The 22,743-nt window shown below is 46.6% G+C and overlaps 1 protein-coding gene across 3 annotated transcripts in view; it reads left to right on the top strand.

Annotated features, from left to right (window-relative positions):
* The first annotated feature begins 1,163 nt into the window (after positions 1-1,163).
* The window catches only part of dph6 (diphthamine biosynthesis 6), a 47,905-nt gene continuing 26,325 nt past the window's right edge, over positions 1,164-22,743 (top strand). For all 3 annotated transcript variants that reach the window (XM_035532778.1, XM_035532777.1, XM_035532779.1), the window contains exons 1-6: positions 1,164-1,317; positions 1,702-1,793; positions 1,896-2,080; positions 14,232-14,305; positions 15,211-15,329; positions 22,470-22,531. In XM_035532778.1, the coding sequence (XP_035388671.1) occupies positions 1,295-1,317; positions 1,702-1,793; positions 1,896-2,080; positions 14,232-14,305; positions 15,211-15,329; positions 22,470-22,531 (555 nt within the window). In that variant the 5' untranslated portion in view covers positions 1,164-1,294. The remainder of the gene's footprint in view (positions 1,318-1,701; positions 1,794-1,895; positions 2,081-14,231; positions 14,306-15,210; positions 15,330-22,469; positions 22,532-22,743) is intronic.

The raw sequence follows: 22,743 nt of genomic DNA, 5'->3' as shown, positions 1-22,743 counted from the left end.
CTGGAATACTGCTGCAAATAAAAAAACAAACAATGGAATCCTTTATCAGTCTGCCTGTGACATGAACAGATTTATCAAATGATAATGTTAAATGTGGAGGTTCAGAGAAGTCAAGAGTTTTCAGTTTCATCCTGAATGAATTGACAAATAAGCAAAAATAAATAAATAAATAATTTCATTTGTTTGGAGTCCCTTTATTGATACACTCTATGGCAGGGGGCTAGCAGAATTTCAAAGGGCCCCCATTAAATAAGGAAATAATCCACCGAGAGCAGAGAACACTGGAAAAAAGCAGAAGGCTTAGAAGATGTCTCTTTCAATTTTGTACATTCTGACAAAATCGGTTGCCGTTGGCCTGCTTAGGGGCACGAGGTGAGGGAAGCGCATGAAGGCAATGCAATTATTCTGTTCTGGCACAACAACTGAGAGCAAAAGGGGCATCAAAAGGCTTTGCTCTCAGCCACAGCAGCTCCTCAGAGGGAAACAGTGCCTGTGCAAACACCACTGGATAGGCTGCTCAGAGTCCACGTACCACCGCCGAACAGCGTCCCGCACCCTGACTGCAGTTCCTTTACAGCTACCTCTAAAGTGGGCTACTTGATTGTTGAACGCTGTTGGCATTCCATTACACTACACAAGATTTATACTGCACCTTCAGTCTACTCTAATCTACTCTTTTATGGCCTAATTTGGAACAGGAAAGTGGGGGGTACGTTGCATTAATAAACTGTATTTGACAAAATGCACTTTATTATTGTTGGTGTTAATAATAATAATAATAATAATAATAATAATAATAATAATTTCGTAGTAGTTGTGGTTGCTATTGCTGCTGCGGCCGTAGTGCAAACAAAATCATGTGCGGAATAGACACACTAATTCTGTATTACGTCGCATCGCAAGGACTTTTCTCTGAACCATATTTAGTACGGTGAGTTAAAAGCTTGACAGAAAATAAATACTCTTATCCGCAAGGTAAATAGTCTTTAGAATTCTATGAAGTATACACGACATATTACAAAAGTCTCCAAAACACTGTCTAGCACTTTGCTGTTTTAAAAATATCAAACAAAAGATTTGCTGTTTTGTGCACAGGCAACTCAAAGGACGACTCATTTTAGGGGGCCTTTCTTCTCCCGGAAGACACCACTTGCACGTTTTCGGCTCGTGTTTACAAACTAGCTGGCTAGCAGACCGGCGTGAGCGCTTGTAGGTCAGCGTAGCGGGGCTGTTCACGAGCCTTCTAAATCAAGACGTTATGCTGGGCTTTTTATGTAAACTTTAAATAAAGAAAATGAAAGTTGTTGCGTTGATAAGGTAACGAGGTGCTGTTCTGTTTATAATTCTTCCATTTGATTCATTGCCAATCCATCGACATGTATTAGCTGAAACTTATAACACACAAAGTTAGCCGTCGCTAAGGTGTTTATGTTTATACCCACAACAATGTGTTTGTAATTGCGCTGCGGTGGCCAGCTTTTATACTTCTGCACATTTCGTGTGCTTTCCTGCGCCCAGCGTCTTTTACACTTGACAGACAGGCTACCAGACAGCGAGAAACAGACAGACTTGAGACAGAAAAAAGGAAGGAAGGGGAAAAACTCTATTTTTTATTATTATTATTATTTTGCCAAGTTATGTGCTCCATGCAGTGCAGTGTCAGGTTGTATTCACGTTCTTATCTTGTGTTGCATGGTGCAGTGGTGGCAAAGACAGCTGTTACAACATGATTCAGTGCGTTGCTGCAGGGCACACGATAGTAGCGCTTGCCAACCTTCGACCAGCCAACACGGGTAAGTGCGTAATGCTGCAATGAGTGGGGCTTTCCAGTCGCTAATATTGTTTTCTTCCTTGAGTAGATGGAGCACGAGTAATTCCTTTCCTCTGTTCCCCAGATGAAATGGACAGTTATATGTATCAAACCGTTGGCCACCAAGCCATTGACCTGTATGCAGAGGCTATGGGTCTGCCGCTGTATAGGAGGACCATAGAGGGCTGTAGTCTGAACATTGAGCGAGAATATAGCCAAAAAGACGGGGATGAGGTCGAAGACCTTTACCAGCTACTTAAACTTGTTAAGGTAACTTTTCACCAAAGGCAAAATGTAATTATATATATAATGTAATAAAAACGGCACATTTCCAGAGAAACAGGATGTTTCGGTTTTGCAAACAAAGCGCTTCTCACTGAGCATAGCTGAAGGTGAACCTCTGGCTGTGCTGTTTCTCTCCGTGTGTATGTAGTACTCTGTCATTTTTAATACTGCTGCATACACACAAGCCCACACATAGATTCCAGAGAGTAAGTGCAGCGCACTGTGTGTGTGTCTCTCTCTCTCTCTCTCTTATATAAAAGAGAGAGAGAGAGAGAGAAATACATACATACACACACACACACATGATTTTTTTTAAAGTAAATACATTTTAAATAAAATTGCCATTTTACAGCAGCTGTAAAATGATTTTATTTCCATAACAGTGAAATTAATCTGAATATAATTTAGCTTGGACAATTTACACTGGTTTGTTTTTAACTGAAAATGTCTTTGAATAAAAAGCAGTAGCTTATTAGGTTATGGTTTGTGTCTGATTTGTTGTGTTTAGGGTTCAAGTTATGATATGGCTTCAGTGAGTCTCACTCTGTTATAAGGTGAAAAGTTACTAGAAGTGTGGTAAAGGATCTCTTTTTCACGAGACTCAGTGCACATGCTGTCAGGAGGCAGGTAGATGTCCTGTCCTTCCACCCCTGTCATGTAGAGTGAAAACGCACTCTGACACGAATATATTATTCGGTGTCTTTTTCCCAGTCTGATCAGAAAATATTAATTGGGGGCTGAATAATTGACGCATGTGTTGCGTTTAAGGAGGCATCCGTCAGGATGCTTTTCTTTAGTTTGCACTTGACACCTCTCACTAAGCTTCCTGCTGGCAGCAGAGAGCTCACCAGTCTCTGCTTCAGGAGAACGTGCTCTTTCCATGACAGAGCGAAACGCATCCCCCACCTGCGATTGACGCCATGCCGCATCCTTCCCCTGCACTTGGAACCTTGGCGGCGTTTTTTAGGCCTTGTTGTTTTGGTGTTGGGGGTGGCTGGGTGCGCTGGGGTGGATGGATGGCCTGACGTGTAAACAGGAAGAGGGAAAGGGCTCTCCCTGTAGGTCTGTGCAAACATGTTCATTCAGTGCAGGGCCCTCTCCAGACATGGTCTGAGTGAGACGGGCAGAGCTGATGGGGGTAGGGTATGGGGGGGGGCGTGAACCTGCCTCAGGGCCTCTCTTCCTCTCACATCCTACCATCCTCTCTTCCCCTCTTTCTGCCTTTTTAGCTTTAACAACCTCCAAAAGGCCCATCCTCCTCCCCCCCCCCCCCCCCCCTCTGCCAGGCCTCTCCCAGCCCCGCACCAGCCTGCCGATTGCTGAGCTCTTCAGATTTTCCACTTCCAGGGCCGCGGCAGTGCGGCTGCCTCCCCCCAGCTGTGCTCAGGGCTGGCTGTCCCACAGGGTGCTTCTGGTGGTGCCACTGGGGACTTCAGCTATGCCTCCCGAATACTGCCTAGCACACTATCAGTCGTCTGTGGACTCATGCTACCAGGCCGTATGATAAACACTAATTTCCTTTCTGCGTTCAGAGGAGCAACAGATAGCTCAGTTTGACCATCTGGATTCACTCATTCTACATAGGCACGTTTATGTAGAGACTCAGTTGTTGGGGGAATACTACTTGGAAATGCTACTTACTTTGATATTGCTTATGATGTAGTGAGTTATATCAGTTCAGTGATGAGATGTTAACTGTAAGCTGTAACACAAAAATGTTATACTTTCTCTCAAATGTTGTAATTGTTTAATTTTGTTTCGTTGTTTTTGAGGAGAGAGATTGTCTTCTATTTTACATTTGACAGGCCCTCTTGTTCTTTTGTCCAAAGGTTTGGCATTTAGTAAATTAAGTTGGGAAAATGGAATAATGTCCTGTGCCTTTATATGTTCTTTCCTCTTAATTAGCCATTTTATGTGTTTTATGTAGACTTTTAAATGCTTGGCCAACAATATCAGTAAGTTTGATGTCTGTGTGTTGCCTTGTGCCGAGTGTATAATGTGCTCCACACGGCATTTGCCTGAGTGTGATTTGTGGTGGATGGAATGAGGGGGGAAAAGCTCCTATGATAATTAGCTGTTGAATCGCCCTTGCAGGAAAAGAGCAGTTTTAGCATCAAAAATGTGTTCTGTTTGGGAAGTGCGATATTTTGAAAGATTCATCCTAGCAGTTTGAATTAATTAGACGTTATTAGAATCTTTTTGGGGAATGACACTTGAACATAGATGAAAGAATATTTTTACGTGGCGTGCTGAAACGCCCCTCCGCTCTCTGTGATGTGTGAAGTCATCTGTACTGTGGTACAACAGTGCCACCTATAGGTCCTGCCAGCTCACAGTTGATGTACTTATACTCGTCCTCATGGTTTCTTCTTACTGAAGAATCTGTCTGCCTTTTCAGATATCAAAAGATGGTATCATTTTCTTTGGCACCGTTGTCAATGGGGGGAAAAAGGTCCTTTCACACATCTATTTCAGCAGTGCTGCAGTGGTGCTAATCGTGCCGTGACACCGTAGTTCTGCGCCGGTCCCTCCGCGCCCACACCTCGCCTCGGTCACCGTCTAAGGCCCTCAGCCTTTGATGTGTGTAATCTGAGAGACATGAGGCATGGCACGGCCTGGCCAGCCAAGTCAGGAAGACGATCTTTAAACCTGGCTTTCCGAGGGAGGAATAGCAGTTTTGTGGGTAGTGTGGTGTGGAGGGTAAACTACAGGGGGGGTTTCTTTCGTTTTCTCTGTGTGTGCTGATTGCACGGACATGCCACAGATTGATGTGCTCTTTCCTTCAAGCGCATGACTCATAAATCAGCGGCCTGGCCCGACGTCGGCTCTGACTGGCCATGTAAAAGGATTAAGCGTTCCCGAGCAGGAAGGGAAGATGTGGCACACCGGGAACCGTGCCGTGCCCCTCGCGCCTCTCTCATTCCGACATGTTTACCAGTGGTTTCAAGGAAATGGGAGTGATATGAATAATGTCATATCAAATGAAGCTGATTTTGGTTTGTTTACTTGCTGAATGGCCGGCCTGTCCTGCAGCACTGCCGCGGTGGAAGCCTGCCCGTGATTAAACTCGGCTGTGTCGGTCACCTCGGGCTGTCGGGGCTTCCTTTAGTCAGCTCAAATCCTGCGCCTCATCTTCTCTTCGTGGCTAGAATATGAGAGGAGTAGTTTTTGCTGTGCCCTCACCCGTGTGTGCGCTTGTCTCTCCGTGTGTCTGCAGCTGAAAGGTCAGGTCAGAAGCACTCTCTCTTGCGAGAGTTAGCATCTGTTTCCTTCTTACCTCACTGACCACACAAGCCTTGATATTTCCTACATTAAAGGGAGAAGCTCTTGTGGGTGTTTGAGCCCTTAACGAGTGTTGAAACTCTTAAACCACAGCCTTGGATTCCAAGAGCTTTCAACAAATGTCCAAGTAATGCGGTATGTCCAAGTAATGCGGTACTACAATATTAAGAATTTCTTGAGTGACTGTAGTCTGATATTCTTTTATCAACCACTGTGGTTTTATTGTAAAGAAAAGCACTTCACAGAAGAAAAACGATTGGAAAAAAAATTAGTTTTTGATCCAGCCAGTTTAATCGCAAGACCAGTGAACTCCATACATCAGTGCCATTATTTTATATTGTTTCAAGTTCAATAGAGAGAAAAGTAAGAAAGAAAAACAAAGCTTGTCTTCTAAACATAGTTCATTGCTCGGGTTCTGTGTGGTGTACAGAGCATACCAGCTCTCTCTGAGGACAGATATGTATGACCACTAGCCTGAAGGAATGAACGATTTGGTATCCACTTTGGGTTCTGCAACTTTAAACCAGAATCAGGCTAATATTTTTGGCAAATCTATTTCCCATGTGTTAGAAAATTCAGATCCCTTTTCCCTCATATTTGATTTCCCTGACACTGAAAAGGGGACTCATTTTGATAGGTAATGTCCAGGGGCAGGATATATACTCTTCTTCTCGTTCCTCACCCTGCCTCACATGTCATGGAAATCCACAGACGTGCAGCTCACTGTCGCCTTTGCAGATAAATGCTTCCTTCCATTGCCGCATGTTAAAAACAGGAGTCAACCCTGGCAGAGCTAACTCTGGCGTTTAAGCATTAAAAGCACAGCCGTTGAAGCAGAGCTAACCCTGGCGTTTAAGCATTAAAAGCACAGCCGTTGAAGCGGAGCTAACCCTGGCGTTTAAGTATTAAAAACATAGCAGTTGAAGCAGACCTAACCCTGGTGTTTAAGCATTAAAAGCACAGCAGTTGAAGCAGAGCTAACCCTGGCGTTTAAGTATTAAAAACATAGCAGTTGAAGCAGACCTAACCCTGGTGTTTAAGCATTAAAAGCACAGCAGTTGAAGCAGACCTAACCCTGGTGTTTAAGTATTAAAAACATAGCAGTTGAAGCAGAGCTAACCCTGGTGTTTAAGCATTAAAAACACAGCAGTTGAAGCAGAGCTAACCCTGGTGTTTAAGCATTAAAAACACAGCAGTTGAAGCAGAGCTAACCCTGGTGTTTAAGCATTAAAAACACAGCAGTTGAAGCAGAGCTAACTCTGGTGTTTAAGCATTAAAAACGCAGCCGTTGAAGCAGAGCTAACCCTGGCGTTTAAGCATTGAAAACGCAGCCGTTGATGCAGAGCTAACCCTGGCGTTTAAGCATTGAAAACGCAGCCGTTGAAGCAGAGCTAACCCTGGCGTTTAAGCATTGAAAACGCAGCCGTTGAAGCAGAGCTAACCCTGGCGTTTAAGCATTGAAAACGCAGCCGTTGAAGCAGAGCTAACCCTGGCGTTTAAGCATTGAAAACGCAGCCGTTGAAGCAGAGCTAACCCTGGCGTTTAAGCATTAAAAACGCAGCCGTTGAAGCAGAGCTAACCCTGGCGTTTAAGCATTAAAAACGCAGCCGTTGAAGCAGAGCTAACTGGCGTTTAAGCATTAAAAACACAGCCGTTGAAGCAGAGCTAACTGGCGTTTAAGCATTAAAAACACAGTAGCTGAAGCAGAGCTAACCCTGGCATTTAAGTGTACTCCTGGGCCAGAGCGGCGCTCCATTATCGACATCATCAGACGAGCGCCGGGCGTCTCCTGAGATCAGGCTCCATCAGGCCAGTCCAAACATATCCTTGTTTTCTCTCCTTCTGCCTGTGTGTCTCTGGGCCTCGGTGCTAGGGGACAACTTTTATCCAGAGCCTTCAAAGGGTTTGGGGGGGGGGGGCGGCAGCTCCTGCTGTGAGGGTGTGTGAGCCTGGCCACTGGCCTGCCAGCTCCGTGGTCACACCGATCGATCGCATCCCCACGCCGAGATGTCAGGGGCACTGTGCCGCCGTGTGGAACGAAATTCAAACCCTTCTCTGATTACTGCCACATTATTGCTAAAAAGGAACGTAACTATAAAAAAAGAAGAAATTGATCCCTTTAATCGTGCTTAATACATAAATGATGACCTCTCAGGTGCCTCCCAGGATGCTCTGGGTCAATACAGTCGGGGGGAAACATTCACCTGTTATGGGTCAGCAAAGCATACAAACCCATTTACTCTCTTTACTAACCTTCATCTATTAGTCTGAGAAAATGCCTTATTTCCATCAGCGTTAGAGAAGCTGGCAGGTGCTCTCACTAGAGGGACACTTCGCCGCCTGCTTTCTGAAGTGGAGCACAGACAGCATCCCAGAGTGCTCTTGTGCGTTTACGCTCATCTGCGTCATTTCTCTTTCTCCGGATTTGCCGCAGAGCTGGGAATAGGCAAGGCGTCCGCTCTCTCTCTCTCTCTCTCTCTCTCTTTTTTCCATGCGAGGAAGGATAGCTCAGATAATGGCCACTCACATTGTTCTACGGCCGTGTGGAATCAGTGGGGTGGAAGCCGCGAGACACACAGAGTCATTTCCCCGTCCGAGCCAAAAGTCCCCTGACCAGCAGATAAAGAGCTTTGCCTAAAGCCTTTGTAATTTGTTTGTATTTTTCTGCCTAATGTACTTTGCTCAATCTTGTTTAGTGATGATGGCGAAAGATAGGCCTTATCTTGCTTTGCCAAGGGCATGAACAACTAACAGTAAAACATTGTTGCAGTGGGGTCATTCCCCTCCCCCACCAGGTCTTAGCCAAGGAGCCTGGCCATTAAGATGAGCCGAAGACATAGCTCGGAGTTATTTGCATCAGATTTCTGTAAACCAGGTTCAGACACTATTTCTTTTCGCCGCTCGGTGACAGGATTGCCGGCGGATTGTGATTGACCCACTGATGGTCTCAGTCTGATCCAGTGTGTGTGAAAAAATATCCAACAATCAATGTAAAGGAAAAATGTGCAAGTCAGGATAAGGAACCTTAGAGATCTTCGACAATGATGCCTGACTTTTAGGTGGAATCGGAGTTAAAGGAAGTTGCCCTGAGAGACCTCATTGACATCAGAAAAAAACATGGGGAGTCCTACCTTGATATGTCATTTTTAGGCTGGATAAACAAGCCTGGCTGCCCAATGGCGCTGCGAGGCAGACAGTGCAGGTCGAGGGGATGAGGGGGTTACCAATAAAACGCTTTGAACTGGAGCCTGGCCAACAACAGCATGTGCTCACTAAAGCAGAAATAAAGAGGCTACACAAGTCCAAGGGCTGGAGGTCCTGGAGCTGGGCACCCATCTGACAAGGAGCTCCTCCCCTCCCCTCTCCTCCCCTCTCCTTTCTCCGCTCTCCTCCTTTCTCCTTTCCTCTCCTCTCTCCTTCTTTCTCCTCTCCTCTCCTCTCCTCTGGAGCAGCTCCTTTCACCTGAACAAGAAACAGAAGAATAAATGAACCTCTCATGACTTTTAATGTTTTGTTTTGCCATGCTTTCCATGGCAGAACTATTCGGGCCAGGCCCGGGACTCCCCACCGCTGAAGCCGTGAGCGGCCTTGCAAAAACAAAGTCTGGAGTCTGGACGGTGTGTCAAACCTGCAGCTCCACCCCACCCACAGGGGAAGAAGATGTCTGAGTCTCTAGAGCCGTTGACGGTGATTCCGAAGATGGATTTTTGTGTTCCACCGTGCTGAGTCTTGAGCAAAAAAAAAGCATTCGCTCACACACTAGTAAGTGGCATTGTTGCGGTGAACCTCAGGAAACAGATGAGGCTCGGCGTCTGTCCCCTTACCAGCGGTAGCACGAGTGTGTCAGGCAGCCTCAGAAGGGAGAGAGGGCTGGGTGCCGGTTACTGCTTGTTTGTGTCTTTGGTTTAAGTCATGTCAGGACATGGGGGATTATTTCGTTCTTTCCAAGAAGATGTAGCCTGTCTAACAACCAATAATGTTTGAGACAGAGGGGCTTTAACCCCCGTCCTGTGGGGCTGCAGAATCAGCTCAGTGCTAAAACGCCGGAGGTACGAGAGTGGATTGGCTCAGTACCACTCTGTTGCGCAGTCTGTTCCACTTTTCCAGTTTGTTTTTTTGTTTTGGTTTTTTTGTAGTTTTCTGTGCATGTTGTTACGGTAAAATCTCACTTTTTTTCCCTCAGCTGCAAAAGTGAAGTGAAGCCCGTGGCCCGTGCTTGTTTTGGCCCCGTGCTGGTTCGGCTCAGCCTGCGTCTGGCCTGGTGTCTGCGTAACCTTATATATTTAAGAGGAAACCCGTGCAACGTTAATCTCCCTGCTTTTAAGCCTTGATGAATTTCTACATTTTCCAGCTCTGCAGTGCGGCATATTTATGCCCAAACCCCCAGCTAGCGCCTGCGCTAACAGGTCGGTGGGAGTGCTTCCCGGTCAGCCTGCCTGCACTGCAGGCTTTGGGTCCGGAAGCCGTTCTGCGGGGTGAGGGGGCAGACGCCTCTGCTCAGCCCCAGCAGGCCGTAGTGCAGCGTCTCTCTTGTGAAGTTGTTCTGTGGCTATAGGACAGTGGTCAGTATGAGGTCAGCTACTGGTGTTTAGCATGTTGTCATAATCTTAAGACTGCTTGTAATGGTGAATTCTGTAGTGTGTACTACATATTTCAGTAATGCACACGGGGATACTCAGGACAATACGTCCCACCCTGTAGAGTCCTTGTAGTTGAAAACTAGCAATTAGAATGATTTTTTCCCAAAGGTGTAGCCATGCATTGATGAATTTGTAGCAAAAGGGTAATGCGGTCCCGCGGCAAAAATGTTTTGTTTTAGGCTTTGTAGGTGGTTATTTGTAGTAATTGGGACCTCTGGTCAGGTGCTTTCACTTTGGCTGTGACACTGGATTTAACGTTACTGGTGTAAGTGGACCAACAAGTCCTGCTTTGCAGTTGAAGAAGCTTGTTGAAGAAGCTTGTTGAAGAATCGCACTCGGTGTCTGACCCTGAGCAGTGACCCGCTCAGTCCAGGCTTCTGTTGCCAGCGCTGGAGTGTGTCACCTTGGGCAAGACTCCGTGCTGGTAGGTAAATGGTAGTGAAAAAAACAAAAAAAAACCACGGTGCTCATGTCTTCAGAAGGTCTTCCAGCCGCTGTTTGTGTGAGCGCACGCGTGCGCGTCCGGCCCTGAAGGTGTTTGGGGATTTTATTAAGCACAAATTGTTTGACCCTACATGTGTTGTCACAACAGGGCCCTCTATCTGGCCAGCATGTGTGTGGAGGGGACCAATCCCATTACAAACATTCGAAGAGCTGATTTAATGGAGGGTCCCATTAAAATCATGTCTTGTCCACTCACTCACTGATGGATTCACGAAAGGGTCGGGTAACAGCGTGTTCGGGTGTGTGTGTGTGTGTGTTTGACATGGAAGAGATGCCTCACGGTGTGATGATCGTGTGTGTGTGTGTGTGTGTGTGTGTGTGTGTGTGTGTGTGTGTGTTTGTGTCTGTGTGTGTGAGAGAGAGAGCGCGTGCGAGAGAGAGTGTGATGCACTTGCGTGCCCTTGAGCAAACTGTCATTCAAAGCACTTTAATTAATTTTCTGCTTCTTTCTGCTGAATCATGCCCAGTGAGTGGAGCAGCATATAGAGCTGTGTTTGTCCTGTGATTCCCAGGCCTCACCCGCTACTGCACAGCTGACTGCGTGTAAGGAGAACCTGCACGGCATCTGTAATGGGCACTGATGGACACGTTCACTCTTAGTCTTCACCTGATACGTGCAGTAACCGAGAATTCCCTACTGAAGATCCTCTCGTGCAGGAGCTGGGTTAATCTGACTTCAGGAAGGGAATTATGATATATGTATTACTTTAAAACAAGATTCCTGAAAAACTGCAACTCGTCTTGCTGTGGTTAATGATTTCTTTTTTCTTCCTGGAACACCTGCGAGCTTTAATCACTTGTGCATCTTTATCGAGCAGCTTGGTGCACTCATTTTTATGAAAGACATCGGGGGCTCCGAGTTAATGAATTTGACAATTAGCGAGTCGTGTTAATGGGTATTAGGGGCTAAGCAGCTGCACTGACGGGACTCAGCCGAGCTCCTGCCTCTTCTACGCAGATCTTCAAGAATGAGGCTGAGGACAAAGGACGACTGAAGGGACAGCGCGCCTCGCAGCACGGCTGCTTCCCGGTTCTCCCTGGACCTACCGGGTGGGAACACGGAGGTGGTGGAAAACAGACGCAAAAGAAAAGATCCATCGAGAACTAATTTTACACCACAACCGCAATCATGGGCAATTTTTAAAATGAAGTGATTTTCTTAAAACTGTAAGAAATAAAGCTGTATTATTAGGTAGCTAGAGCTTTTAAACAGTGTGAAATAAAATCGTGTTTTTGCACAACCGTGAGTATGCCTCTGCAGTAGCAGTATACTCCAGACTTCTGCTTGTGCGCGATTAACCCGAACCCCCCCCCCCCCCCCGTCCGCACAGAATGAGAAACTATGTGAAGAATGTGGGAAATGGTAGAGGCTGAGCTTGGGCTACGTCCTGCTAAGTGAGTGAGCCTGGCCTCCCCCGCTGCTGTCGTTCTCGCCGTGATGACACGAGCGGGGCCAAAAACAAAGCGGTCTCCAAAAATAGGCTCCCGCCCGAGCCCCGTCGGCCCCCCGCTCTGTTTATAAACGCTCTCTGGCTCCCAACGCAGAGTAGAAAGAAACGGGTGTGAGAACCTTTCTCCAGCTCCACCATGTCAGGGCTGGACACAGGCGTGCTAGTGTTACAAAGCCATATTAGGTTTCTCTTAATGGTTAGGAAAGTTCACCGGCGATCCAGGACACAAGGCGGGTCCGTTGCTGGATGACGCTGAGCTTTGGGTTTCGCTCGTTTCCAGTCCCGCCCTGGCAACCATGCCTGCATGCTTCTCCCGTCAGAGAGCCAATTCAAATTCTTCAACTTTCAAATCAAGGCCACTTGGGTGACAGTGCACGTTATGGCTTCATCGTCACCGGAGCTGTGTCCGACTTCACAAGTGAGCCGCTGTGCTGCTGCTTGGCTTTAATGGGTTTGTCCTGTGTGTGTTTGTTTATTTTGTGGGTTGCGTGGGGAGTTCTGCGCTTCACAGCCGCCCCGAGACCTCGTTATAACTTATAATTTACATTTCTGTTTTGGAAATATCGGTAGGACACTCCCATTCTGTGAGTAGAGTCACTGAGGAATGCAATCAGATGCACTGCTTAACCCAGTGGTGTTCCTCTGGGATGAGTGTTTGTGTGGCATAAGGGATGCTTCCCACCAGGTTTCGTGGGGGTCAGGTCCTACGTCTCTGGACCTACGCTGCACTAATTTGGTAATTGAAATATGTGAACACACTACCATCATGAGTCATCAGTCTTCATAGTGCAGTGTTAGATAGGGAGGACAACTATACAGTACTGGCTACACATAAATTTTATTTTAATCATATAAGGGATATTGTGTGTGTGTGTGATATATAATATTTATTTATGGTGGTGTGCCTGGATAGATCATACCACGCTCTCTCTCTCCTGTTGTAGCCATGCCTGGGGCTACCAAGTCTCTACGCACATACAAAGCGTCAACCCCCACCCCCATCTCCATGTGCCTGATCCACACACACCCCCAACACTGCTCTCCCATTCCCACACGTATATACTCTTTATCTGATTAGCTGAGGTGTTTGTGTGTGAAGTCTGCCCCAGGCAGGCCATGGATTTCATTTAAAAAAGTATCAAAGGTTTACATGCTGCTCTTTTTAATCAGCATGTTTATCAGGCAGAGAAAAATTGCAGGAAGGACCACAGGGAGGGAGGGCGTTATCTTAAGCACCAGTAGCCTGGGAAATTGATAATGGCTACAAGGTAATTTACTGGCAACTTGTGCATCCCGACTCATACCGCTGCCCCTCTTCTAATTACAGCACATGTAATGTCCTAATGAAGCTGCAAGGGTGTGGTTGGGGGGAGGTTGTGGGGGGGGTGTGTGTACATATATGGAAGGGTGAGCGTGTACGCGCGGACGTGTGTGCGTACAGACACCTCTGTGCCCATGTTCCTGTAAACGGTCCTCTTTCTGCAGATGAAACTGCACTCACCTCAGCACTCGAGGCGGGTCTCGTTGTCCCTCCAGAGTGGCTGGCTGTCCGCGTATTTATGGCGCCGTTAGGATATAACATTTCATCATTTTGCCAGCGTTAATTACTTACGTGTGCCCTGGGCGTTCACATGAGCTCCAGCTCCAGAGAGCGGTCAGGCTGGGGCTGTCTGGCTACCCGCGCGAGTGGCAGCGGTTTGGAGGAGCTGCGGCTCGCCGAGGCGTCCCGTCGTGGCCAGAGGTTTGATGGTGCGTGATCAGTGCGGTCAGTGGCGCGGTGCACTGGAGGCTCCTGGGAAGTCTGCAGGTGCTGTAGCATGCCAGGCCATGACGTGGAGAACACAGCCCCTATATCCTCCGCCATCTCAGACACGCAGACTGTCAGGAAACCCTGATCCAACCCGCCACGGGTAAACATCCCCTCTGCCTGTTTGATAAAGGAAGAGATCTGCTATTGAGCTCCATTCTGTTTTAAAGCTGGACATTGTTATATGTGCGATCGAGGGCGAGACTAAATGTTGCTTCACGTTTTCCTATTTCTGATGCCATGTTTCCAAGATTTCCAGTACGTAAATTATATGATGGCACAGTCAGATAAGAATAAGTGGGGTGGGGTGGGGTGGGTGGGGCACTGATTTTGAACATGGAGTTGCAGTTATTGGAAACTAAGGCATTTTAGATTAGTGTTAGCATGTACACCACATTTACTACAAATGTTCCTATGTGTTTACTACAAATGGACCTATGTGTTTTTATCAGGAGAAGGAGAGTGTTGAAGCTGTGTCAGTTGGGGCCATTCTGTCTGACTACCAAAGAGTTCGGGTGGAACATGTGTAAGTAAACCACATCATATTCCCTCTGTTGGCTTCGCTCATTAACCTACGGCAGTTATTTAAGCAGCAGCTCTACACGTGAAAGTTAATGATAGACAGCTACATACAAATGATTAGCATTGAGACATAGAATATGTAACTTGTGCATTTTTAACATTAGACTCTATGAGCAGGAATATTTATATATAATATATTTATCCCTAATTTATGGTTTTCCCTAAGAGTGTGGCAGTAAGCATTTTGGGCTGATATTTTAACAGATTTAACTCTCTCTCATAAACCCATGTTCAACATGTCTTCATTTCTTAGTATTTTCTCTTCAAAAGATAGAATGATTGCTTTTAATGAGTTTAAAAACATTTTTCTCTCTTCCTAGCCCCTAGTGTTGACTGTCTCTCTGTGTCAGTCAGTTCACACAGATGTCAGGCAGCCATTGTTCCAGGGCCTGGTCTAGTTCCTCAGGGCGAACAGCCTGGTCTGGAGCTCTGAGCTCAGGTTACCTGCCTTGTCTACAGCGCTAAGAGGCAGGAACGCCGTGGGACGTGGCCAGCCCTCACTAATCTCGCTGCTCGCTCCAGCTCCGCGCCCGGCCTAAGCCGAGCTGCCATTGTGGGGGCGTCCACGTGTGTCCCGCCCGAGCACTGTGGTGGCACACTGCCCGGGCACGCAGAAAGCCTTAATCGCCTTTGAAGTAGTTTAGCTTGTCACAGCTCCCTGAGCACCTCTGCTTCCCCTCTGAGCTCCTGTGGCAGCGCCTCTCTTCTCTCACACACTTTCATCTCTTTCCGCGTTTATCCTTCCTCTCAGGCTGCCGTTCCCTACTTGTGTTTATTTGTCTTTCATTTTCAGGCAGTTTAATGTCTGTCTCGCTCGCTCTCTCTCTCTCTTTGCTACCCTCCCTCCAGGTGCTCCAGATTGCAGCTCCAACCCCTGGCCTACCTGTGGCGGCGGGAGCAGGCAGCCCTGCTGAGGGAGATGATATCCAGTGGCCTCCACGCCCTCCTTATCAAAGTGGCAGCGTTGGGTGGGTGAGAACCCTCAGCCGGCAGGGTCAGAGCAGTCCGGCGGCCCCGCCCCCCCCCCCCTTTCACTGAAGGCTTAGGGCTGGCCCCTTCAGCCCTCCCTGGGGCAGAAAACCCGCCGGGCTGGGGCGGATGAAACCGGAGAGGGAACGAGAGGATCTCTGACTAAAACCCAAATCATCAGTCCGCACGTAGCACGAAAAGGCAGTGAGAAGATAAGGCAGGGAATCTGACAGTTGAAGTGAGATCGCAGATGAATGTGTGGCCCATTAATGAAAGCCCTCGGTAATTGCATGCCTCAGCGCTTGTTTGGGAGCCGAGGTGTGTTTTGGGTTAACGCGTACCTCAGAGCACGTGGGGCGTGTAGCTCAAATTATAATCTTGTATGTCTCATTTAAGCCGTTAAATGGCAGGGTGACAGAGGAAAGGTTAGTGTCTTGTCACCTGTTGTGTGTTGCTTGCCTAAGGCGAGATACATATCAAGTTGCCCACAAAAAGTTGAGGAGGAGAAACTTTTTTTTTTTTGTTCCTGTTGCGGCTAGCTCTCTGTGTGAAGGTTGTTAGTCTGTCTGCCTGACACCCAAGTTGCCTGACAGCAGGAATGATGAATGATAATTAGGTCACAAATGGTTCTTTTTTATTCTCCAGCTACTTGGCAGCAATAAATCACCATCCAAATGCTTTTTTTGTGCACTTAAGAGCCTGTTGTCACTTTCTGTTAGGCACCAGTTGAAAAGCTTTACAGGTAGACTGCTGATACGTTTCCTCTAAATCTGTGGCAAATTTGCTGGTTTTCTCCTAAACTTACACGGTATGCAGTCTTAATTAAATAAAACACAAAAAACAAAGAAAAATAAAATAAAATAATGGGACATAGCAAAGAAGTGAAGGCATTAGAATTGTCAAAATTTAATAGCACCTCTTTTTGTATAAGAACTCAGTGCGAACAAGTATGTAGAACGTGGTTCTTAAAAACGCGTGTCTGTTTACAGTGCTGATGTGATGCTGCCTTACTTTGAACACTGCCTCTCTGTTTCCAGTCTCTCTGGGCCTCTCTCTTCTGTTGTCATGTGCAGAGTCTTCTTTCTTCGTGCAAAAGCCGAAATCCGTGAGCTTCGATATGAGGGATGGCACGATGCCAGGAGCCCGGAGTCAGGACATCAGGGAGGGAATTATGCTGATGACGCTGGTTTGGTTTGCCCGCGAACACAAAGGCCCTTTGTACATGCAGGGATGTCGAAATCGCCCTACGCCGGGAGGCTTTCGCCCTCCTCAGCCATGCGCCGCGGCTGTGCCCCACCCGGCCACCCGTCAGGCAGGCCTCTGAAAGCAGATTCCCCAAATTTCTGGAAGCTCATAATTAGACAGGAAAACTAACACCAGTAAGTTTGAGGTTGTTTTTTTTTTTTTATCCCGCCTTGGCCCGAGGGAGAATGGCGAGATGTTATCGGCACTGACTGCTCACCTGCCCCTGGGCGTGGGTAATTAGTAGCGAGGGAACAGAGCGACCCTGCGGTGCCAGCCGGGCGCCAACGCTGCTTGCTTGATCAGCTGCGCACGTCACACCCAGGCGGCACCGGGGCGACGTCCAGGTGAGCCGCAGGGCGAGCTTTGCCTGCTCGGACCACAGGAGAAGCTAAAGAACCCTCCTCTGCCATGTCAGCATCAAAACAGGATGCAGGGTGACAATCTCTGGCTTTGTTTCTGATGGATTACTTGTGTGTTGTGGTCTTGAGGCATCTTCTGAGAGATGTAGGGTGATATTAGATGGCCGTTAAATGGAGGATACAAGTGAGTAATCGCACACTTAAATAATATTCCTGTAGGGAACCTCTGGCCCAGTGTGTCTGGGTGCAGTAGTTTTAAATCGGGTTGTTCTGGAATGGCTGTGCATGCACAGCACAGTTATACAACCGCAAACAATTTTGCTGCGCCGATTGTGGTAGCATGGCCGGTGCATTCACAGGGTCGTCGTGGTAGCATGGCCAGTACGTACGCATGGTCGTCATGGTAGCAGTGTAGATGCGTTCGTGCACTTGTCCTGGTACCACGGCCAGTGCGTTTATGCAGGCGTCATTCAGACGGCCCGAGCTGCAGTTCATGCACTTCTAACCCACATTCCTCACGATCACAGACTGCAGTAATTGGCTATGCTAAGAAGGCGTCATCTTTATGTTATAGCCTTCATGTAATTAGTTAATCACCTGGTTTGCAGAAGTGAAGATGCTCAGGCGATTTCCACTGGCTTGAGCTGGACTTGAGTTGCACGTGAAGCTGAGAGGCTGCTCTTCCACACACTGTGTCTGTCTGCTGCTTGGGCATGTCTTTCACATCCTGCCTTCAGCACAGTCTTCATGAGTCAGTTACTAATTCTGCACTGCAGTTTTCTCACCTAATTGGCCATTTTATGTAATATTTTTAACCTTAACTTAGCCTCATCCTCAACATATAAAGGGGTATATGCTTTGAGTGTAAAAGAATGCTTTTTTTCCAGCTCATAAACAGTATCTCATAGTGATAACTCATAGTGATGATCTGAAGCAGATTGTAGGCAGCACTTAAAGCAGCAACCTCCTGCTGCCTCATCGCGACGAAGACGAGCGCCTTCAATGCCATGCATGTGATCTCACCCAAATAATCCAGAAGGTGAACTCATAATTTGCCGATGACGTCGCAGTCATCAGTACGTAAGCAAACACCCAAAAACAAGCAAAGGTGAGGGATACAGTTAAAGTGGCATGATCTGAACAGAATGGCAGTAAACAGATGAGCGTGCCCTCAGGTTGCTCCGCGTAACCTTGAGCGAGGCCACCTTGCCGCAGGTGTCTGTGACTAAGGATCTAAGTTTCCAGTGAGAAACAGGGATTACTCACTGGCTAGACATGCTCAGAAATCTTCTAAAAGTCATTGTGCTGCCTGTTGAGCTAAGCCAATCTGCATTGTCTTTTTTTTTTTTTTTTTTTTTTACTGCATAGAGATTTCAGATTTCAAGCCATGATCTGTAATTTGAAAATGTAATGCTTTTATTATATATATTTGCTGTATGGCTTCCAGATAGCGGTCCGTATTACACCTTCTCAGGAGGGATTAAGCCCTTTTAGTTCCATGAGATAAACATCAAATGAGGTTATAATTGCATGCGCTCCCTTATTTCCTTCATTGGATCAAAAGATTACATCCCTGAAGTGCCGGAATTGTATTCACTCCATGTCTATTGTTCTGTGTACAGCCTCTGAATTTCAGATTAGGGCTCGAGCAAATTTTCAGATCCACCTTAATCTCACCATCTCATGTCTCTACCTGGCCTCTTGCCTCTTACCTCATCCCCCCCCCCCCCGCCTGGCGTCTCCTTTTGATGGGGTGATGATAAAGCGCTATTGTTTTCTTCAGACTTTGGGACCGCTGTTCACAGGACACACCAAGCACAAGATCCTTTTTTTTCATTCACTTAAAAGCTAAAGTTTTCCTCACTTTCCTTCGTGGAGGCAGGGATTAAAGCCAAGCTGTCAGATGGCAACGCCAGACCTCCAGACAAACCCGTGCGAGGCCGGCGCTCTTAGTGCCGACGATATCTGGGATCTCCCAGGCTTTCCTTCAGCGCTCTCCATAATAGCGTCAGAGAAGATTTTGGCCTGATTTACTTTCAATTAAATTCGTAGCCAGAGAAAGTGTGCTTTCCAGGGGTCGTTAATTATAGTGTTTGGTAGTTGTTTGTGATTAACAGAAATAATCACCAGGATAAAATCTAAAGTGCGAGACTCTCTATATTATTGGAATTAGTTTAATGGCGATGAGCCTGACCAGCCCGCCGTTATAGGAAGGCTTGAGGTCGATTTTGAGGATCTTTTTGTGCCGTTGTACTATTTTATATGTCAACCATGTGATTTGGGAATTAATATTGAAGGTCATTTTTTGTTCACCTATATAACTTTTTGCAAAGTAAGACCACATTTAGTGGTAACGTTTAGTGCTGTCATCAGCATGAAATCTTTTTTCCCAATTCATTCTGAGAGATGGGACTACAACCTCCCTGTCTACACCCAGCAAACGCGCAGTATAAAAGTGCACCCGGAGCACTCACAGCGCAAACAGCGAAGCTTCCGAATCCATTTCGCTGCAGCACAGTATGCTGGTTTGAAAGTTCACTGACTTTAATTGCTCTTTTATAGGCTGCTGGATGAAAGCCTTTTAGAGGACGGCCGTTTCTGTGGGCTTTCGGCAGAGCCCTGTCTGTCTGAAGTGCACCGAGGCCGCGCTGCTGGCAGACGAATTGAAGTGGGCTTATTTGCGTTTAATGTGGCATAATGGGGTGAGGTAATTGGCTTCAGGTCAGGTAATAACAGGTACGGAGGGGGGGTGGTTGGAGAGCGAGAGCAATGCGAACCTCACATGAAATGAATCAGGAGGCCAGAGATTTGTGGACGGCAGAGGACATTAGCCTGTCTGCGTGTGAATGGCAGCCGCTGTGAATTCATGGGCGTTTGAAATGCTGTGTAGCATTGCCTCTGAGATGTACTTTCCTTTTGACCAGCATCGTTACTATTATACCCTCCAATCAAATGCTTTTTGAATCACATTACTAGCAGTAAATATCAAATCATGGATGTTTTATTTAAGAGAAGGATCTTAATGAACATATTATAAAAGCCAAATGAAGCCAATCATCAAGATTTGTTAAAAGGGCATGTCTAATTAAAAAAAGGATATTGAATTTTAATGGCGTTCTCCTTATTACCTTTGTGCAGGGTTACGATGAGAGAGGCTGAGCAGATTAGATATTCTCACACTAATTACGAGCAGAGTCGTGTGTCGTCGTCCCCGTCCCCCCCCCCCCCCCAGGGCTAGGGTGGAGGTCCCTTCTCCCCAGCCTCTGAAAGCGCTGCAGCGTGACGTGGTGGAGAAGCTCCGCCTAACTCACTCTCTCCCTCAGGGCCCACAGTCAGGACCCATACCACTTATGTTGTGAGTGGAAAATGAGCAAAGAAGGGCCTACAACTTCTCTTCCACCCAGTTCAGTCGACTCTTGTAATGGGCAGCGTTTGGAGACAATTAGAATGGAAGGCTTGTGAATGAACGGTTTGATGTCAAGTGTCTGGGGAATCTGATTTTATTTTATTTTTTTGTGTGTGTGTTTGATTTGTCAGGGGTTCAGCCTGTCAATGAACTGTTGTTTTTTTTGTTTTTTTTTTATGCATGAAACGGTTCCCAAAATCTATAAAAATGTATTATTTTGCTCCACTTATCAGCTGCTGAATAAATGCTCATGAAAATATGAAGAGCCAGTACAAATATGGTATTATGAGCACGTTGTTAGGCTCAGTGACAGTCCCAGGGAAAGCAGAGACAGACATATTTTGGTGGTTATTCAGAACCATTTAATAGTTTGATATTAGCTATGGGCCATGGTTCCTGGTCTCTGAGCACTGCTCCAGGAGAAATCACTTTTCCCCTTTATGGAAAAGATTTAGAATTCTGAGGTCATCCTGGAACTCGGGTTGCAACTTAATTTTCTTGTCTATAGTCTATAGACAAAAGTCTATAATAATGATCCACTGATTCTGCTGTGGTGGCTATTGCTGTTATTGCTTTGTATGTTGTCTAGTGATGTGGTTTGGGCACATGAAGACAAGGGCTTTACTACAGCTTTCTGAAAACGACGACTGAGACTCTGCCTTCTTTGTCCTTCTCAAGGACAGTGCAGTGTACTGAGAATAGCATGTGTCTGCGTGTGATGTAGCTTAGCTGGGCTGTGGTTTTTATTCAATAAGTACTGGCATGAAGGAAGCACATGTTTATCAGACAGGAGAACAAAGCCATGGGTGGGAGATCAGAACCAGGTGGGAGTAATTAGCTAAAAAAAAACAACAACATATTACTATATTTCACATGACTAATGGCACAATGTTTTGTAGATGACACTATTTTTTTGTTACTTTTAGGAAACTGTACACAGTTATACTTGAACGCTCTCCATACTATCAAACATCAAACCCTCACCCCATCCGTGAAGCGTGATGGGGGGAGTGTGGGGCTGCTTTTCGCCTCCAACCTCGGATGGTTTGCAGTCATTGACCGACGATCGCGAGCTGTATGGAGAGATCCGCGCAGCTACAGCGAACTGTATGGAGAGATCCGTGCAGTCTGCAGTGTCTGTCTCAGCTCTAAGCCTCCGAAGAGGTTAGGGGCAAGAATCATGACAGCCATCCCAAACACAGGCGAAAATCAACAACAGAGTGGCTCAAACAGGAAATTCTGTGTTTTAGACTGGCCAAGTCAGAGTCCTGCCCTCAATCCTATTGCTGCGGGGGGGAGCTGACGCAGGCTCTTTGAGCAAGACACGCTAAAATTATACATAAGCTGAACCAGTTTTGTATAGAGGAATATGCCAAAATACCTCCTAACCACTCTGCACGGCTGAGGAGCATGACTGCGTGTGGTTGGAGTTATTGCCAATAAAGGAAGTAACACTCATTACAAAAGATGAGGGCTGACGTCCTTTTTCCATCAGTGATGCTGATTGTTTAAACCATATGTTTAATGAAGAGACAGCAGTGTGACGCGTTTGTTATATACTCCCATCTTTATTCATCATTGTGACCTAATCGCTGATAAAGTCGCATTTTATTTGCCACGTAAATATCCAGGTAATTCCTAAGGATTCCGAGACACTTTCGGCCGACTATACGGTGACCTGGAATATCCGACACAACTTGCTTCAGAAGCACTTAAGCTCATCAGTGCATCGTTGACTCTTTCTCATTTTCTCTCATCTCTCCGTTATCCTGTTGTATATTGAGCACATGTGTGATCCCTGACTCACTTCCCTGCACCATATTTAAAGAGAACATACAAATAAACAAGCCCTCCCCCCGCTTAGGCTCACAGGAACCAGGCGAGGGTTCACTTTTCAGCAAGACTGAAATTTGTTAACCTTTCCCGGAGCGATCTATGTACACAATTGTAAAGTCAAATAAATAGGAGCTGGGGCCAAGGTGTGTGTGTGTGCGCGTTTGTGTGTGCGTGTTTGTGTGTGAGAGCGAGAGAAAGAGAAATGCTGGGGGAGAGAGACACAAACACTGTCAACTCAGGCTTTTTGCTGTCATTCTCAATCACTGCTGTGTTTGTGATCTGTGTGTCGGCAGGCCTGGATCCTGGAACACATTTAGGAAAACCTCTAGCAGAGATGGAGTCCTATCTGCAAGAGGTCAGGGTTTACAAATGCGCACACACACACTCATGTACCTGTCCACAAACTGTGTTCGTTGTGCAGTCGTTTCACCCCGAATGAACTCGCTGTCATATGTTGGCCATTTGTTGCGTGAGTCCCCCTTCCCACAGACAGCAGAGTGCCACTGGTGTGCAACAGTATAATCGTATTGCACTTTGTCAGGAATTCCGATCTTAAACTGTTTTGTT

This window comes from Electrophorus electricus, chromosome 13 (assembly GCF_013358815.1).
Source record: "Electrophorus electricus isolate fEleEle1 chromosome 13, fEleEle1.pri, whole genome shotgun sequence".
In the NCBI taxonomy this organism is placed as follows: Eukaryota; Metazoa; Chordata; class Actinopteri; order Gymnotiformes; family Gymnotidae; genus Electrophorus; species Electrophorus electricus.
Note: the sequence above shows the minus strand (reverse complement) of the source record. Positions and strands in the feature narration are given on the sequence as shown.